Source organism: Pantherophis guttatus, chromosome 1, assembly GCF_059756535.1.
Source record: "Pantherophis guttatus breed Tessera chromosome 1, ASM5975653v1, whole genome shotgun sequence".
Classification (NCBI taxonomy): domain Eukaryota; kingdom Metazoa; phylum Chordata; class Lepidosauria; order Squamata; family Colubridae; genus Pantherophis; species Pantherophis guttatus.
The window spans coordinates 223,294,435-223,315,087 of NC_142063.1; the positions used below are offsets into that span (position 1 = coordinate 223,294,435).

Sequence of the window (20,653 nt, forward strand, 5' to 3'; positions counted from 1 at the left end):
CGCAGAGCCGGCAGGTGGGAAAGGGAGCGGGTGGGAGGGCGGGCGGGCAGGTGTCCCGCCGATTCTGATTGGACCAATCGCAAGCGTTTGCTACGAGCGGAGCGCTGTCCGACGGAGCGTGGTATTGAAATGACTCCTCGTGTTTAAAGGGAGACTTCAGAGAGGATTTAAGAGCAACAGGTAGTTTGCTGTGCTCAGTCTACCTGGAACTTCCTCAGCCATGAACTCCATTCTGTTCGTCGCTGGTAAGTCTGCTTTAGTTCAACAGGAGTCTCTCTCTCTCTCTCCCCCCCCCCCAAACATCCATCTCTATTTATCTTTATCTATCATCTACCTCTGTATCTATTCTCTCTCTTTCTCTTCCCCCCCTTTCTTTCTCTCTCTCCACCTATCATCTATCTATATCGTCTAGATGTCATCTATCTCACTTATATTTCTCTCTATAATTAAGGTAACTCCCAATTATATTTGCTAGGGTTGCAGCCTTGCTTGCCTGCTAAAGGGTAAAGGGGTAAAAAGATGGCCAGCAAACAAATCTAACAAATAAATAAAATAAAATAAAATAAAATAAAATAAAATGCTTGGCAGCATCAAAGTGTGTGCCCAACATGGGTCTCTTATCAGTTTCCCAATAATTTCAATTGCACTGAAAATAATAATGGGTGATCTATTTATTAGCTCCAAGACAATTTCTTTTCTTCCCCATCCCATTTTAACATGATAAAAATAAACAATGGCCTTAATTATTTTAAAAAAGAGCCAGTTTGGTCTAGTGGTTAAGGTACCAGTTTTAGGTATGAAAGCCAGCTGGGTAATCCTGGGCTAGTCACTCTCAGCTCTGGGAAGTAGGCAAGGACAAACATACGAAGAAAACTGCAGGGACTAATCCAGACAGTTGCCAGGAGTCAACAATGACTTGAAGACACCCAAAATAACGTTTTTAAAGGCTAACATGTGTGACCCTTAGGGTAGAACAGGATTTAAAATATAAATATCCAAATTATTCTATTGGTTTTTTCCCCCAGGCCTCAAATTCACTTTCCTTATTGTTGCAATTATTTCCTGTCTATCTATAGTTTTCATTTATGATCTGTATAAGAAAATAAGTAATTAGCTCAAAACATCTTGCTCACACAATCAATCAAACCCGAAGGGCTGAAGAAGCACTTCTCCTAAGATTCTAGAATTTACCATATTTGGACTTACTATGGGATTTTTTTTTGTTTTGTTTTTTTGGAGAGAACCCCATGAGTTATATACATTTCAAGAGGATCATGGAAGTGCAGTCAAGATGAGAAAGAAAAGCTATTCCAAAGATCGGCCTTTTTTTTGTTTGTTTTACTCCCCCCCCAATTCATTTAGGAACCTAAAAGAATCTAGTCATTGACTAGATTCAGATCCCCAGATTTTTGTCTCCAGTTAATATCATCTGCATGGAAAAGCAGCAAAGAGCTCCTGAAGGAAATTCAGTGAAGGAAGGGCTCCACAATCATAGCCAACATTTCATGTTGTGTTGGAGATAGAGACCAGCACCCATTTCAACTGCAAGCCACGCAATGCAGAGGCCAACAAAAATCAAAGTAAATGTGTTCTGTCTGCATGAGTAGCTTCCTTGTGCCCAGGGCTACAGCTGCTGTGTAAAGCCTGGCTAATCCTTTAAATGCTTTCTGGCTCTAGACACTTCCCGAGTCATTTGTGCTTCTTGTTCTTAGAGGCCGTGTCTGATTGGAACAGCTTTCATCTATCCCTGGTAAGGTTAGAAACAAGTTGTTGATGAACAAGTGCTAACTTCACACTTTAATACCATCTCCAGAATAGTGTTTGATTGGTTGTAATATTTTCCTTTTGGAAGACTGCTTTTTGCTAGAGATGTCATCTATATTTGGCCAGTATATTTCAGTGAGTGTGCTGACCTACTCAAATCTATAAATACCCAGTAGACATGGAAGTGGAGCAGTTTAAACAAATAGTTGTTGTTTGCTAAGTAAAAAGCCTAAGAGCATGTAAGGCCGCGAGAAGAATGATGGCTAGTATTGGTAACATTTCTTTTTGGCCAGGCATGAAAAAAAGGAAGGAAGAATAGTGAATATAGGCATACAGAATGCATTAATATAAGACTGAAAGGATACTTCGTGTCTTAGCTTCCTTTCCCTCCTGGTCAGCTACAGTTTTAAAACAGCATTTTAAATAAATCCCGCAAAACTGATTAAGCCATGTCACTCAGCTCACTGTAACCTGCTGGTGAGTTTTACCAAACCCTGATTTAAATAAAATAAAATAAAAATAAAACAGTTTCCCCCAACCAGTTGTCTCCCAGATATCTTGGACTTTCATTCCTACAATATATTCATTTGTGGTAAAATGGGAGGCAAACAAATTTAATTAATAAATAATTACAGGACAGTATGGCAATGCCCGGGGATTGGTACCTAGTTGGAAGAGTCTAATACAATATCATATCCCTAATTCATTATGCATTTGGGGAAGCCCTTCAGACAACTGTATGCTTAAAAAAAAACATACCAAACAAATATTAGCAAAATCTATTCAGATTAGATAAATTGGATATATCATATAATTTTGTTCTGTAACTTGGACCAAGATTTGGTTAGAAAAATCACATTTGTCACACCAGCAACAATAGGAAATGTCAATATACTGTATAACCCATGTATGCAATTCAACAGTCCAAAGATGAACTTCTTGGACTTCCTTCTACTGTATTTCTAACCCTGATCCCAAACCCAAGGGGGCAGATAGTTCCCTAATGCAGATAGTCCACTGCTGCAGCTGCAGCTTCATTAGAGGTAGATGATGGCCCTTACTTAATGATTTGCAAATGGGCATCTGCATTGTTACTCAAGAATCTCTTTGAAAATGGGTTTTCTTCAGATCAGATATGCACAGTACTGAAAGTGTGTCCTAGGAAAATTTCCCATAATTGTATTTTTTCCTAGGCTTTTTTTTATTGGGATTTCTATCAGTTTAATGCATCTTTGATAATAATCCACCAGGACAGCATCAACCTGGGAAAGTCCTGATAACTGTGCCAGAAACCAAGTGCAAGAGATGTTAACTAAAATCAAAAGCAGGATGGAAAACAAGTTGCTAAATGTGGGAGTGAGTTCGGTATCTTTAAGACAATAATGAACATTTAGTCTCCAATCCATGGGGATAACTGGAATAGAGAAGATGGATGGAGATGGAGATAGAGATGGAGATGGAGAGAGAGAGAGAGAGAGAGAGAGAGAGAGATGGAGATGGAGATAGAGATAGAGAGATGAAAGAGATAATGAGAGACAGATGGAAAGGAAAGAAAAAAAGAAAGAAAGAAAGAAAGAGAAAGAGAGAGAGAGAGAGAGAGGGAGAGAGAGAAGTGGGGAAACAGACAGGAGAGCGAGATAGAGTTTGTTCTCCCTTTCATCTATTCCATCCTGTGCATATCAATTTAACTTCCCATTTCCCAGTCAACATGTCCCTATTTATGTTAGTTAAGGATGGTGAGAATTATAAACTATTTGTTTGGGAAAGGCACTAACTGGGCTCAGGAGCTCAGTGGACCCCACATATTATATCTCTGTTTTATGTTATATCAGGAGCCTCTGATATTTTTTTAATTTAGTGTTGTCTTGTGCCTTTTACAAGGTTATTTTTTCCAATTCATATGTTTTGTAAGTCACCCGCAGTTATCTGGTGAAGATAAGTGGCCATGTACATTTGACTGATAAATAAATGAATAAATCAGAATAAATAGCTAACATACTGAATAAGTGCAAACGAACTACACTCTCAAGCTCAGAGGCATTAAGAACCCTCCCAAATTCAACTCTGGATATGTTCTCCACCCTTGCATACACATTTGACCACTGGGGTGTTTATTTTCATATAGGTTTGTTTAGAGTCATAGCCTCAGCATTGTAAGCTGCACAGAGTCACTCCGGATACACTTTAATAAAGTTTATATTGCCTGATTTGCAGTGCTGCTTCTATATTCCCTGAACGCATGTACCTACCAGGCACAGACGTCAAAGTGTCAACAATTGAAAGAGAGATGTGTGGCTGCAGGAAATGGATGTGAAAGTGTCTGGAATTTACTTGAAGAAGTTTGTTACATTTCAGGTAACTTGTATAAAGCCATGTATTGCAGAAAGAGTATTTCATATGATGTCTGTAAACCTTTAGAAGTACATCAAATCTCCATTGGTTTGTTTTCATTTCATCTTTTCCCATTTTCCCACAAAGGTGGGGTATGAGTAGGGCATCACAAGTCCTTGTACTCCCAGTCACTTCAACAAAAAGGGTAGCTTGTATACTTACCTTATTTCTTTCACAGTCCTATTTCCATTGACATGTATGGGAAGCTCTTTATAGATGGAGAATTGCATTCTTATGTCACATCATAATTCTTGCATACTCATTCAGTTGTTGGGTTCTTGACAAACTGAGCTTAATCTGATATCACCAAGAAGAAAATCAAGCTCAGAGGCATTAAGAACCCTCCTAAATTCAACTCTGGATATGTTCTCCACCCTTGCATACACATTTGATCACTGGGGTGTTTATTTTCATATAGGTTTGTTTAGAGTCATAGCCTCAGCATTGTAAGCTGCGCAGAGTCACTCCAGATAGTAAGATGAGCAGCATGTAAATAAATTTAGTAATAAAGAAATATGTTTGTATGTATGTGTATGTATAGATCAGGGGTCAGCAACCTGTGGCTCTGGAGCTGCATGTGGCTCTTTCATCCCTCTGCTGTGGCTCCCTGTTGCTAGTCGGCTCCACAATTGATAGGACTTTTAGTTAGGACAGGAAGAGGAAAAAGGACACCGCACTAGGAGGAGACTCTATGGTGGGGGAACCAGACTTCTGGTCGGCTCCAGAATTGAATGGGGGGCTTCCAGTTAGGACGACCCCTGGTATATATTGTACTGTACTGTAAGTATTGTAAGCTGCTCAGAGTTACTCTGTGGTAAGATGGGTGGCCAATATATTTAATAAACAAATAAGTGTGTGTGTGTGTGTGTAAGAAGGCTGGCCAATAAATTTAATAAACGACTAAATAAATATGTATATATATATATATACACATACATATACATACATACACATTTATTTATATGTTAAATTTATTGGCCACCCATCTTACCATAGAGTAACTCTGGGCAGCTTACAATCATAAATCTATACACATACTTACTTACATACATACTTACATACTTACATACATACATACATACATATTTCTATGTTATATGTGTATATACTGTATATAACTTAGGAAATTAGGGAATTAATCACAGTGCCCATTTAGAGTAACTTGCATTTCTAATGGCAGTAGCATAAAAATCCTCTAGTTCAAATTATAACTGATAGCATCCCAGGCATTTGGGTTTTTTTAGGAAAAACAAAAAAAAAAGTTAAATCAATCAGTACTGATTCCCTCATCATGTACTATATTTAGATCGAAAACTGAAGGGACAAACTTTTCCAGCCCAAAGTGCCAATATTCCCACTATTCCGTAATAATGGAAACAATGAGGTAAAGTCAGATTTGGGCAAGATTATATCTCTGGCATTTTAGCTGAGCAACTGAGTCAATTTTATGACCAAGCCTCATGATACCTGTAAAAAAAAAGATACACCATTTAACACAACTCCTAACCAGCTGAAGAATAGACTGAAGTCTTGTTATTTTGCTAATTAAATGTTGAACGCCATCCAATGTGCTTCTGAACTGTGATCTCTCTGTTTCTGAGCAACCGAAAAATGTTGCACAACACTAAAAATGCCCCCCCACCCCCTGTTGGCTGGAGGACTTTTACAGACTTTTGTCTTGATTAATAAAACTCGATAAAAACTGTGGTAGGTAATTGTTTACATCTTTCAGGGATAGTTCATGTCATGAGAAGATTTTTAATGGCAGGGCACACACACACACACACACACCACTGATTTTCATCCAAAATTTTAAATAGTAAAAGAATCTTGAAAATTGTAGAAGTAAAATGTTGAGTCTTGATTGTGTCACAGGTTTTTCTTAGAAAAATGAAGTGCTGATTTTTCATTTAAAAAAAAATTAACAGTATTGTATTTCCGAAATCTAGGCAACAGCTGTGCAATAAAAGATTCAACCAACTGTAATAAAATAACTCAGTTTTTAGTTGACCAGTTCCCAGAATTTAAAGACTGCATCTGCATAAAAGATAACTGCAGCATCAGAATGTGGTTGGGGGAAAAATGTTCCAGTGAAAAAGGTAACTGTCGGCTTTTTGTTATCAGATAAAATAGTAGCGTTGTATAATGGTTTTGTGCTAAGAAAAAAAAAACATTTCTCACTTTAAGGAGCTCATCAATTAAAGCAATCATAGGATTATATCAACCAACATCTAATTAGAAACTCCATGGCTCTTGTAAGCACTTGTACTGGACTTTAGATTCCCCCCACTCAAAAAAGATCACATTCATAATTCATGAAAAACGACTATTTTGAACAAAGTCATTTCTAAATTACTACTTAGAACAGTACGCACATTAAAGCCAATTTTGGAAATTAGGCAGTGGAAGATGGTAGAGATGGGAGAAATATCTAGCTTGAACAGCCAAGAAGTAGATAGAGACAGAGATAAAGTTCCAAGAGAGGAATATAGGAGGTAAGTCAAAAAAAAGCATAGCAATTAAAGTATTTTTTTATTAAAAAGTTTTAACAAGTATTACAACAATTTTTCCCATCCCTCCTCCCCCCCTTCCCTCCTCCACCCACCCCCATCCCCTCTCTCCCTCCAATCCCCCTCCCCCCACCCACCCCACTCAGATTTCCCAGAGTAAAAACAGGGTATAGCATAACAATGCTATTTCTGTAGTCTCCAAACTCCCTCTTGCTCTTTAACTCCCCTTTCAACTAACTAAACATAATTCAAGAAGAAAATATTGGTTTCATTCGTAAGCTATTTGAAACTTTTTAGTCCAATATTTGTTTTGAATATAGTCAATCCATCTTCTCCATTCCGATATATATCTTTCATTTGAATGGTCCTTCAAATACGCTGAAATTTTGGCCATCTCTGCTAAGTTCACTACTTTTAGTGTCCATTCTTCAATAGTAGGCAAGTCTTCCTTCTTCCAATATTGTGCCACCAAGAGTCTGGCTGCCGTTATTAAATTTAAGATCAGCTTAGTCTCTATAACAGTACAATCTGTAATTATACCTAACAAAAAGAGCTATGGAGTAAATTTTATCTTCTTTTTGAGAATATTTTGGATAATCCACCATATTTTTTATCCAAAACGCCTTAATTTTTTTACATGTCCACCATATATGATAATACGTGGCATCATCACATTCGCATCTCCAACTCCATTAGGTTGCACACTTGGATACATACAGGCTAGCTTTTTAGGATCTAGATGCCATCTATAAAACATTTTATAAAAATTTTCTCTTAGGTTTTGGGCTCGCGTAAACTTCACATTTCTAACCCATATTTTTTCCCATGTTTCCATCATTATTGGTTCTTCAATGTTTTGTGTCCACTTTATCATACAGTCCTTAACTAACTCCGTTTCTGAATCTATTTCTACCAATGCATTATACAACCTTTTTATATGCATTTGACTTTGATCTCTAATCTGTTTTACCAAATTCTCCTCATTCTGCAAAATCCCAATTTTCTGATCTTCTCTCCATCTAGCTTGCAACTGTACATCTTGAAACCATGTTTGAATTATCCTTTCTTCTTGTAGTTGATTCAAAGATTTTAATTGTAGTATACCTCCTTCCATATTAAGAAGCTCTTTATAAGTAATCACGTCTTGTTTTTGCTCTACACTTATATTCTCTATCGCGTGTCTGGGTATTGCCCACATTGGTAACTTATAGTTTAATTTATATTGATACTTTTTCCAGACACGCAATAAAGCATTCCTTAATATGTGACTTTTAAAAGCCTTATCCACTTTCTTATCATATAATAAATAGGCATGCCAACCGTAAACCAAATCATATCCCTCAATATTCAATATTGTTTCTTCTGTTAAATTCATCCAGTCACTAATTACTGACAGAGCAGCTGCCTCATAATATAGTCTTAAATTGGGCATTTTGAGACCTCCTCTTTCGCGTATATCCTGCATTATTTTTTGTTTTATTCTCGGTCTCTTCCCTGCCCAGACAAAATTATTAATACCTTTCTGCCATATCTTCAAATTCTCATCTTTTTAAAGTATTGGTATCATTTGAAAAAGAAACAAAACCTTAGGCAAAACATTCATTTTCACTGCTGCTATTCTTCCTAACAAGTATAATTGTAATTTTTTCCAGTTTTCCATCTCTCTCTGTATTTTTTGCCACAACAGATCATAATTATGCTTAAATAATTTCGCATTCGATGTCATAATATAGACCCCTAAATATTTAACTTTTTTAACAATTTCAAATCCTGTTAGTCTTTCTAATTCATCTTTTTGATTTATAGTCATATTTTTAGTTATTATCTTCGTATTCCCTGCATTTATTTTAAATCCAGATACTTGTCCATATTGATTAATTATGTCCATTAAACCTACAACCAACTGTAATGGTTGGGTTAAAGTAACAACCAAGTCGTCTGCAAATGCTCGTAATCTGTAGTCATACTGCCTAATTTTAATTCCATTTATTTTATCCGACCCACATATCTTACTTAACAGAAATTCCAAGGTCAAGATAAACAATAATGGAGACAAAGGACATTCTTGTCTTGTTCCTTTTTCTATGTTAAAAGTATCTGTTAAACTACCATTAATTATTATTTGCGCTGTTTGTTTCTGATATATTGCATTAATAGATTGTGTAAAGTATTCTCCAAACTGCATCTTTTCTTTAATTTTCAATAAGAATTGCCAGTTCAATCGATCAAATGCTTTCTTTGCATCAAGAAATATCAGCACCGCAAGGATTTGGTTGTTCTTCCCCAAATACTCCAATAAGTTAACAACTTGCCTTACATTACTCTTCATTTGTCTGCCATTTATAAAACCAGTTTGATCATTATGAATCATTTGTTGCATGACTGTCATTAACCCATTTGCTAGTATTTTAGCAAAAATTTTGTAATCTGTATTTAAAAGTGATATGGGCCTATCATTTTTTGGCTGAGTGTGGTCTTGCTCCTCCTTTGGAATCAGAGAAATATAAGCTGTCCTCCAGGATGGGGGTACATCTCCTCCAGATTGTATGTTAGTAAATAATTCTTTGAGTGGTCCCACCATTTCTGACTGCAAGTGTTTATAATAAGCAGCTGTCAAGCCATCCATCCCAGGAGCTTTACCCACTTTCAACTGCTTAATTGCAAACATAATCTCCTCGGAAGTTATTGGTTGATTTAGACCCTCCCTTTGCTCTTTTGTAATTGTAGGAATATTCTCTTTCTGTAAGTATCTATCTATCTATATCTATACTTTGAATTTTATCACTAGCATACAACCTCGCATAAAATTCTAAAAATGCTTTTTTAATCATATTTTGCTGATAAACCTCTTTACCTTTATATTCTATTTTCTCTATGGTCCGTGACTTTTGTTTTTTCCTTAACAAATATGCTAACCATCTCCCTGGTTTATTAGCATTGCAAAAAGTATTATGTTTAGCATATTGCAAATTAGTTGCGACCTGATCTGCTATTAACATATTAAATTGCCCTCGCAATAAGTTAATTACCTCTTTTATTTTCTTGTCTGCTGGGTTCAATATCAAAGCTTGTTCTTTTTTTTAAATTTCCTTTTTTAAGTCCTTCCTTTTTTTTCCTGTTTACGTCTGTGTTTATTATTCAAATATATCAAAATACCTCTCATATATGCTTTACTTGCATCCCAAACCATTTCCATAGATGTACCCTTATGCATATTTATAATAAAAAATTCTCTCATAAATTTTTTACATTCTGTTACATTTTCCTCATATCTAAACAGATTTTCATTTAACCTCCAAGACCTCTTAGATCCCATTCCATACTCTAATTCCATCCAAACTGGACTATGATCCATTAAAACTCTTGGGCAGATCTTCGTCTTCTTCACCCTAGAAAAAAGATCATTAGTAATTAATATAAAATCAATCCTAGAGAAGGATTGATGTCTATCAGAAAAAAAAGGTAAAGTCTTTTTCTCCGGGGTTCCTCTCTCGCCAGATATCTCTCAACTCCATATCATCCATCATTTCAAAAAATGATTTTGGCAATCTGGAACGCGTTGAGATATTCTGCAAGAGCCCCTTTGTGTCTTTTTTAGTGTCCAAAACTCCATTCCAATCGTGTATCCAGTAAGATACATGATTTATAATTCCATTGTAATAATTCGGAATGTAAAAGCTTATAAAATTCTTCCTGTTGTTGGTTCGGTGCATAGACTCCAATTAAAAATATTTTTTCTCCTTTTATTAAAAGTTCAATTGCTATAAATCTTCCTTGATCACCTGCTTCAATTAATTTGGCAATTAAATCTTTTTTAGGTATATAACTATACCATTCTTCTTCTCGGGGGCAGATGCAACAAAATGTATACCTAACCTTTCATTTATTAAATATTTTTGATCTTTACTTCTAATATGAGTCTCTTGTAAACAAATTACATCATTTTTAAACTGTTTCAAATAATGAAATATTTTTCTCCTCTTTTGTGGTGAATTTAGGCCATTAACATTCCAAGTCAAAAATCTAGTTGCCATTCTTGGCCCCCTGAAGCATTTGGAGCATCTTCTGGAAATCTCCATGCATTTTATTTTCTGGCCTTGCTCCTCCCACTGCTTCTGTTTTTGAATCATCTGAAGTTGCTGCACTCTTAATTCTTCTTGATACTTGGCTGCCGCTTGGGTCTATCTTTGATCCTTAGGTTCTTCTTCTTAGGTTCTAGTCGAAAGTTGTATTAATTCTTCTTGAGTAATCAAAGCTCCCATTTGGGCCTGAGCCAACAATTCTTCCTTCTCCCCCTTTCTTGCCCCCTCTGCTTCCGTCTTCCTTCTAGCTTCTGGGGGCTGTGGGCATCCAGCCTTTAATACACTGGTGTAAAAATCTCTTGCCTTCCACACTGAGTTAAGATGATATCTTTCTCCTGAATAGTTCACCACTAATCCAGCTGGAACCTCCCATCTGTACTGTATCTGACAGTTTCTCAGTTCTTCCACCAGAAAGGAATAATCCCTTCTGGCTCTCAACATTTTTGGGGGGGGGATTTCTTTCAGTATTAAAACCTCCTGCCCCTGCACTTGAAGTTTATTTTTAAAAGTGATTTGTAGGATTTCATTGCGTATTCTCCTTGTTGTAAAATAGACTACAATGTCTCTTGGTAAATGTTTCTGTCTGGCAACCCATGAATTGACACGATAAATTTTGTCAATTTGCCATTCAAGATTTGCTTTTTGATCTCCCATTATCTGTGCAAATGCTTCTGAAAAGATCTCTCTCTGGGGCTGGGGCTCGCAAAAGAAGCCTCTTCGGCGCCTGCGGTGCCACCGGAAGTCCGCAATTAAAGTATTGAAGCAGCCAAGAGACAATGGATAGATGATTTCTCTTTTTGTTGTTGTTCTGATTTGCTTTTCTTTTTCTCTCTCTTTCTTTTCCTTTTTTAGGTAGGTGCATGACTAGAAGTTAGGTAGGATAGAAAGAAAACTTTTTTTTAAATAAAGGGTGATATGATTAAAAGTTAGAATAAGAGATAGAAACAAGAGAGGGGGAACATTAGTGTATACACTTTTCTATAATAAAATAGAAGTGATAACAAAAGAAACTATGGGATAATTGAATAATAACAGACTGCAACTTATTATAAATGTGTATTATTATTATTAGAAATATATAAGTTGATTGAATATAATAACTATGATTAATTTATTAGTTTTTGTTTTTTATTAGAATGCATGATACCCACGTGCCACACTGTTCACGCATTTATATGTTTGTAAAAAAATAAAAAACTTGGGGGGGGAAGCCTGCCAGATGCATATTCTAACTTCTGGAATTGCAAACTACCTTGAACAGCAGCCCATTAATTCCAGCAATAGCTTCTAAATCAGCCATTTTTATACAGGGTACAGCAAGAGAGGGAGAAAATGTTTGAATGTCTAGAAATTGTTCAGACGAAGTGGAGGAGGAACATTGGAGAGAGGCAATTATACAGACCAAGTTATAATTAAACAGCTAGCTGAAAAACAAAAAAACACTTGGACAGTAACTTTAGTGGAATAAAATCTGTACAAAGAAAGTTTCTTATTCACATGTCCTCTTTTAATTTTAGTATGACAATAAAAAGGCTTTCTGAGTATATGTGAGGTCCTTGTGAGGAATTAAGGACAGGCAATAGACAGCTGCAGTGTCGGTGAAATAATGTCATCTAATGGTCCTCAGGAGTTGTGCCTTCTCTGTCCTGAAGCCTATTTTTTTGGAACAGCATTTCCCTGAAAAGATTGTGTTATAAGAAGATTATAAAACAATAAGATTTATGATCTTCTTTATCATCCTTTCTTGCCTTTCCTTTCCTTTCTTTTTCTATTTTCTTTCTTACTTATTCACCCTTGTTCCTTATTTTATTTTTCTTTTCAAGTATTTGTATTGGTTCAAACTGGCTAAAAGTTTCTTCAATAACTATCATATTTAAAAAAGAGAGAGAAAGAGAAAGAGCAGCACTTCCCTGAGATTCGGATGGCCCCTCTCCTGTTGGCCTTCCAGAAAGCCTTAAAAACCGGTGATTCCCCTAGGAGTTGGATGATTGGATGAGCCCGTTTTGGAAATGGTTTTAAGATGGGAACAGTCTGGCATGTGGCCTTGATTATGTTATGTAACTGTCTGTCTCTGTTTTTATTTTGTTTCTTTAAATCCTATGTTAACTGGCCAGACTCCCACTTTGCAAGTGTAATAGTCATATAAACTCCAAACCAAACAAGCAGACAACTTTTGGCTCCAGAGTGTCACTGAAATGAAAGCCCTATGATTGCAATTTCCTGAATCCTTATCTAGCTCCTGTTACTAAATCTGGCAACACCACGTTCTACCATTGTCTTATTTTAAAGCCGGGAACACTCCAAATGGTGGCATAGAGCATCCTTCCTAAGTCTGGAGGAAATATCTAAAAGTCTTCTGGCCCAGCCTACCTACATGATATGCTCTCACCTCCCTTCCATCACTGTGCTACTGCTGTAATCTCCTGTCACCCAAACAAATGCAACCCCCATTATTAAAAGATTGCCTCCTCCTGTCCTAAGAACATTCACTAAGGAAACATCCTCCTCCTCCTCCTCCTCCATTGTCCCTGATTAGTGGTGGGTTTCAAATTCTTTACTACCGGTTCTGTGGGTGTGGCTTGGTGGACGTGGCAGGGGAAGGATACTGTAAAATCTCCAGTCCCTCCCCACTCCAGGGGAAGGTTACTGCAAAATCCCCATTTCCTCCTGATCAGCTGGGACTCGGGAGGCAGAGAATAGATGGGAGCGGGGCCAAGTCAGAGGTGGTATTTACCGGTTCTCCAGAACTGGTCAGAACCTGCTGAAACCCACCTCTGTCCCTGATGCAGCATCACAGGAGTGCTCTGTCAGTGCTGCCATCCTGCTTCACCGCATCAATACGCAGATGTCAGAACTGCCATGCACTCCAGGGGGGAGGGAGCTAATAAAGGGAGGGGGGGGAACGACAAGAAACAGGAAGATAAGAAATGGTAACCAAATGCCTGCCAGAGACATGAGCTAATCAACCCCAAGGTCACAACCGAGGGAATAGAATCATCATCGAGCCCACTAAAACCTTGGGACTTTTACCAAAACGATTTGTTTAAATCTAATTGGACACCTGGGAGATAACTGGGTAGGGAGGACCTGGGAAAGGGGAAAGTAACTATGCAGCTTTTGCACTCAAACCTCAGATCTGGGTTTTTTTTTTCCCTATCCTGTAACCACTTGGCTTTAGTAAAGTTATTCCTTTCACTACAAGTGCAGTCGAAGGCTCTTTCTTTCTAAACCACTGAGTCATGACCGAACTGACATCATCCCTGACAGTCAGACACATTTTTTTTTTTGCAGGTACAGATAACAAAGAAAAGAAACCAATTAAGGCTGAGATGCACTCATCCTGAGGTCCCAAGAGCCTCAAGTGGCTATTACAGTTCTTGGATGGAACTGACCCCAGAGATTTTCAAAACTGTTGCTAGACTGTAGAGCTGAGCATCCTTCCTAAATGATTCCAAAGAATGGCTTGGTGTTCAGAGCACGTCACTTCTCTGCCATTCATTAAAGGATACGTTTTTAAAAAAAATATATTATTCTTAGTCTGTGTGAGCCTGGGGAAAACAATCACTGCTTTAAAGAATATACGCATTAAACTTAAGCCATCTGGAAGACAAAATTGTTAATTGTTGCATCAAGGATGCGTAATCGTGAGAATAAAATGTATTGAGATTTTACTAAATGAAAAGGAAAACAACCCGACATGAACTCTCTCTCTTCACAGGGAACTTAGAATCTTCCTCCAGCACAGATATTCAATTCACACCTCTGGATCAGATAAAACCTCCAGGGATGGTCCACTCAAACCAATTGGGAAATGACTGCTCGGTTGCCAAGGACCTCTGTCGAAGAGACCACACCTGTTTTACACAATACAAGACATTCCAGAGAGTGTGCCGAGCAGAGACAGCAAAATGCAGCCTAGAAATGGTGGTAGAGCAGTGCTTTGCCGCATGGAAGTTGCTCAAAAAAACAGTGATGGGCAGTTGCACGTGTTCACAGCCTGCGCATAAAAGATGCGTTAAAATATGGAAAAATATATTTAACAACACATGCTTGCAGTCCACCCAGAAATATCAAGATTCTGCCACTGGAAAGCAAACCTATGCAGTTGAGGAAACTCAAAACCACAATCCAGGTATATGTTTTATCTTTTAAACAACAGCCATTTCTAAGGAAGTTCCAGCCTTGAATCTCTCTCTTGCATTGTCTTTTCTCTACTCCCTACACAATACTTAGTTTCACTGTCCCTTAGATTATTCTGCACTGCGCTGTGTCTTACATTTCTCGTGGTTGTACCATCAGTCTAAGACAAATGATGACAAACGGCTTGAGAGTCAGGAAGGCTCAACCTGAAGGCAACTGATGTATAGTAAACCATGGTTCAGACAACGAGTTAGTGGCTTTCACACAGCCACTGATTTCAATACTCTCCAAATTTTCACGGGTTATCACATTCAGAATCTGTGGTAATCATTTCCTAGCTGGTAGGGCAAAAAAGGAGAAATCATTGCTAAAGCTTTAATTCATGGTGAAATCAGCCACATTTCTTTTAATATCCACTAGCAGAAAAACAAGTTTGGGCAATAACATATTACAGTATAGCGCAGAAGGGTTCTGGCCAGTGGTGAAATCCAAATTTTTTTACTACCGGTTCTGTGGGCATGGCTTGGTGGGCGTGGTGTGGCATGGTGGGTGTGGCAGGGGAAGGATACTGTAAAATCTCCATTCCCACCCCACTCCAGGGGAAGGATACTGTAAAATCTCCATTCCCACCCCATTCCAGGGGAAGGATACTGCAAAATCCCCATTCCCACCCCACTCTGGGGCCAGCCAGAGGTGGTATTTGCCGGTTCTCTGAACTACTCAAAATTTCTGCTACCGGTTCTCCAGAACCTGTCAGAACCTGCTAGATTTCACCCCTGATTCTGGCTGGGAAGTAAAAGGATAGAAACCTCATGTAACCTGATCATTTGATTAAAATCATATTAAAATTACCTCCCATGTTGTTAAAACATATTTCAAAAGGGATCATATGTAATAAAAATGATGGTCAAAGGAAGCACTGCTACCAAACTGGAAATGGACAAAATGACACTTGGTAATGGATTTATTTGTCTTTTTGCTTTCCAAACATACATGGACATCAAAAGAAGGTCCAGGAAACCGACTGAATGTTGCTTGCAAGTAGATATTTGTAACCTTGGATTGTAGAAATGATTTAAAGTTGTAAAAGTTTGAGTGATTAGGGGAGACTAACCTTCTTTGGATTATTTTCCAGGTTTGTTTTTTTTAAATTTCATGCACCACTAGAGTCAGCAACCATGCAGCAGAAACTTGTTTCTACTTGTAGACAATGGTTACTATTCTTAGATATCCCATCAAAACAGAATTTCTAGTGTACACAGATAGTCCTTAACTTAAAACCCTTTGTTTAGTGACTGTTTGAAATTACAACATGAAAAAAGTGGCTTGTGACCAATTTTCACACTTATTTATTTATTTATTTGTTTGTTTGTTTCAATTTGTATACCGCCCTTCTCCAGCAGGACTCAGGGCAGTGAACAGCCAGAATAAAAACAGAACATACAAATTTAAAAACAGTTTAAAATAATTAAATATTTTGGCCGCAATTTAAAACAAACCCAAATCAGTTAAATTTAACCAAAAACTGTGGGATCAAGCCAGCCTGGCTAGGTGAAATAAATAAATTTTCAGGGCCCGACGAAAAGTCCGGAGGTCTGGTATTGTACATATCTCTGGGGGGAGGTTGTTCCAGAGGGCGGGCGCCACCACAGAGAAGGCTCTCCCCCTGGGGGTCGCCAGCCGACACTGTCTGGCGGACGGCACCCTGAGGAGGCCCTCTCTGTGCGAGCATACTGGCCGGTGGGAGGCTATTGGTGGCAGAAGGCGGTCTCGTAGATACCCCGGCCCTAAGCCATGGAGCGCTTTAAAGGTGGTCACCAACACCTTGAAGCGCACCCGGAAGACCACCGGGAGCCAGTGCAGCTCGCACAGGAGAGGTTCATATGGGAGCGCCCCGTCGCTCCCATAATCCCCCGCGCGGACGCATTCTGGACCAGCTGGAGCCTCCGGGTGCACCCCAGGGGGAGCCCCTTGTAGAGAGCATGACTGCAGCATCCCTATGGTTACGTGATCAAAATTTGGGCAATTGGCATGTATCTATGACAGTTGCACCATCCTGGGATGATGTGATCACCATTTCTAACCTTCCAAAAAGTCACTTTGGGAAACTAGATTTGCTTAATAAGTACATGATTCATTCATTTATTTATTTATTATTTATTTGTTTAGACTTATATGCCGCCCTTTCTCCGAGAGGACTCAGGGTGGCTCACAACAATAAAACAGAAAAATAAAACAAAAACTTTGGGTTAAAAGTTACACATAAAATCCCTAAAATCAATTAAAATCCATTAAAAAAAAACCCATCAGTCCAGGCCGGCCAGGTGAAATAGCCACGTTTTTAACAACTTCAGTAAGACTCCAGCTTAACAATTGTGGCAAAAAAAAAAAAAGGTTCCTAAAATGGGGTGTAACTCACTTAACAACTGTCTCACTAAGCAACAGAAATTTTGGGCTCCATTATGGTTGTAAGGCGAGGACTACCTGTAAATAAGTCAAATACACCCACTTATTTGAGTTCTTTGTGTCTAATTCCATATTGCTGTAATACAATTTAACTAAAATATCATCTGTCCAGTTTTGTTATTATTGTTAAGTTCCAATGTCTCCTGGGAAATTCAGAAAAAAGAAATCTGATTTGCAAATGCATAGATCATGCAGGAAGAATGGTCTGACAGGCATTAATCAATACACCCAAGATCATGTCTTGCAGCTGAAGTTGCATTAAAGTTGTCACTTTTAATTCAAACAATGTTGTGTCCATGGAAAGTGAGAGCTAAGGTGCCATTTAAACCAGTGATGGGTTGCTACCAGTTCTCCTCGGTTCTTGCGAACCAGTAGTGGAAATTTTGAGTAGTTCGGAGAACCGGTAAATATCACCTCTGCCTGGCCCCGCCCCAATCTATTTGCTGCCTGCCGAGTCCCAGCTGATCGGCTAGAAGGAAAAAATCAGGGCTCACTTGACAAAGAAGAGAAAAAAAAAACAAGACACCTTAGCTTTAAATTGAGAAGCCAAGAAGCCTCCCAACTGATCGGCTAGAACCGATCCGCTCCTTGTAAACCGCTCGGTGGTGGTAGATTGGCAATTGAGGCCAAGCTGCCTGAAAGCGGTTTCCGATGCTCTTGGTGGTGGCAGAGCAGCAAAAAACTGTTTAAACTCTTGCCGTGGTGCTTCAAAGGGCCACCCGACAGCTGATCAGCGGTAAAAGGCAGTGTGGTGGTAGACCAGTCCGCTCCAAAAACAAATAGGTAGACCAGTTCAGCTCTGCAAACAGTTAAAAGCCTGGCAGACCAGTACCTCTGCTAAATCCTAAATAATTGTTTGTCACATGACCATCAAACCACACCCACAAAATAAGCCATGCCCACAGAACCGGTAGTAAAAGAATTTAGAACCCACCCCTGATTTAAATGTAATTAAATGAAAAGCAATGTCTGGCATTACTCTGAGAAACTCCTCTACGATATAGGCTATTGTATTAAAACTGTTGTTAGAAGAATTATCCTTCTGGGTTCAGTTCCAAGTGGGGAAAAAAGACACTGGAAACATGGAGACTTCTTGGAAAGATGGTTTAATGGTGGACAGGTTCACATGGTTTGAGTTACTGAACAGAAAAGGGGGCGAGATGCAGAGAGTCCCTGTGTTTATGCCCTCTCTGGCTTTGAACTTCCTGGGGCCCAGAAAGAGTATCCTGATTGGTTGTGAGACTCCCAGGGGGTGGGGGTCTTAGCTAGCCTTGCTGGCTAATGTAATCGTCCCAGGTGCCATGTGGTGAGTTTCTTCTGCTAGATGGGTCCTATTGTATTGCAGATGATGGTCCATTGACAAAGATTGAGTTTCTGCCTCTGGCCCATTGACAAAGGGTGGGAGGCGGCAAGAAGATGGGAGCTGCTTCGTCTTTTAAAACATGCTTCTCCATTTCTCATCCAGGGAAACATAATATTCTGCCTTTTTAATATTTCCTAAAATATTTAATTCTTCTAGGAAAGGGGTGGGTGCTAATTTCCTACACTGTCCATGGAATGTGATTGTTTTATCAGAATGATAAACACAGCTCCTTACCTGTATGAGTGCAACTTCAAGATGCTTGCACAGAAGGGGTGGAGTTTATATTGGTTGTGATGCTGGGAGACTAGGCTGAAGCCACCATACCTAAAAGTGGCGAAGGCATGTAAGCAGAATGGGCAAAAGCCAGGAAAAGTTCCCTCGGGGAAAGGAACCAAGTCGTTAAAGGAACAAAAGAACAATGGAGTTGGGGGCCTGCATGGGAAGCCCCTCCCCATCATCTCTGGCGGATAAAAAGAGGTCCTAAAGCCTGCCCAGCCTTTTGAGATGTTTTTGGATCCCAGACTTGGTGGCTTCCGTCCCTCTGGCTAGTGCCTGGCAGCCTAGTTGAGGATGCTGGGTAAGTATGGATGAGAGAGAGAGTGTGTGCGAGTAAGAGCAAAAATATAACAGTAAAAGTTTGCTGCATTTTTAAATTCACTGGGTCTGTGTGTATTTTAAAGAACAGTTTGTGCCTCAGTGTTCAGTTGATTTGGGATTGAGTGTGGCAATTTTCCAGGTCTGGGAATGTGTAATGAACCATTAGCTGAACCAAAAACCACACTTATATAACAATGTTTGCTTTGTTTTTACTTTTCCTTCCCTGCAGTGGATGCTTATGTATTGTATACTATCACAAGTAACTTAGAAGTTAAGCATCTTCATGAAAAATCTAGATATTAGAATAGAAGGGGCTAAACCGAGATCTATTAGAAAGGAATTCTAAAAATCTGGGGCCAATGCTGAAAAGGCTGTTTGCAGAATCATAATAATGCATTTCATTAGTGTAAAAGAGGACTCAAGAAAAGAATTGTTTCAATATCTTTCATTAGCTTTATTTGGTTGAACTTATGGTACAGGTAGTGCTTGACTTATGACCATTCATTTCCTGACCATCCAAAGTTACGATGCTGCTGAAAAAAGTTCAATCCTCACACTTATGACCAATTCTGCATTTATGATATCGTAGCACCCCATGATCATGTGATCACAATTTGGGCAATTCACTTAATGACCACAGTGATTCAATTAATGATCATTGTAAAAATGGTCATCAATTTGGGCACAACTCAATTTACAATCATATCACTGCACAATAGAAATTCTGGCCCTAATTCTGGTCATAAATCAAGGACTACCTGAAGCAATGTTCCCCTGTCATCCACTTGACCTCACTTTGGAACCTGCATCATGCAATCCATTGTTTTTGAACAGATGTATCTCTTTTCTTGCAGATCACATGAAAGCAAAATCACAGTGGAAGTTATCAGCACTTTCAAACTATGGTAAAAATCAATACCAATATTTCTTCTGGGACCCACATAGGTTGAATTGGCCTAAATCTATCTAGCTTTGCACATCGCAGTCCTAGGAAAAAACATACGTTGTCTCAAAAATGCATCAGTCCACATTCTCATTCAGACAGTTAATATTTTTGTGTGCTAATATAGCCAGAGGCTAAACACATCACACAAAGCTTTCTCCCATAGGTTCTCTTCCTTGGCATTGATAAGTCCTCCTTACCAGATGGGAAACAGAGAAATGGGATTTCTCTGTTGTAATATCCTACTTAACTCTCCAGAAAGACTAACTTATGTATCATGTCACTGACCATGATAACACTGATGGCTAACAACAGACAGCTGTAAGAAGAAGCTGTGCTGAATCAAAAGCCTCTCTGCTTTGGTATTCTACTTCTACCTATGCAAATTGAATGCCTG

The 20,653-nt window shown here is 38.6% G+C and overlaps 1 protein-coding gene across 1 annotated transcript in view; it reads left to right on the forward strand.

Moving 5' to 3' along the window:
* The first annotated feature begins 169 nt into the window (after window positions 1-169).
* GFRAL (GDNF family receptor alpha like) overlaps window positions 170-20,653 on the forward strand; it is a 28,207-nt gene continuing 7,723 nt past the window's right edge. Inside the window, exons 1-5 of the mRNA XM_034436698.3 lie at window positions 170-245; window positions 3,979-4,119; window positions 6,105-6,254; window positions 14,466-14,879; window positions 20,168-20,218. Of these exons, the coding sequence (XP_034292589.2) occupies window positions 221-245; window positions 3,979-4,119; window positions 6,105-6,254; window positions 14,466-14,879; window positions 20,168-20,218 (781 nt within the window). The 5' untranslated portion in view covers window positions 170-220. The remainder of the gene's footprint in view (window positions 246-3,978; window positions 4,120-6,104; window positions 6,255-14,465; window positions 14,880-20,167; window positions 20,219-20,653) is intronic.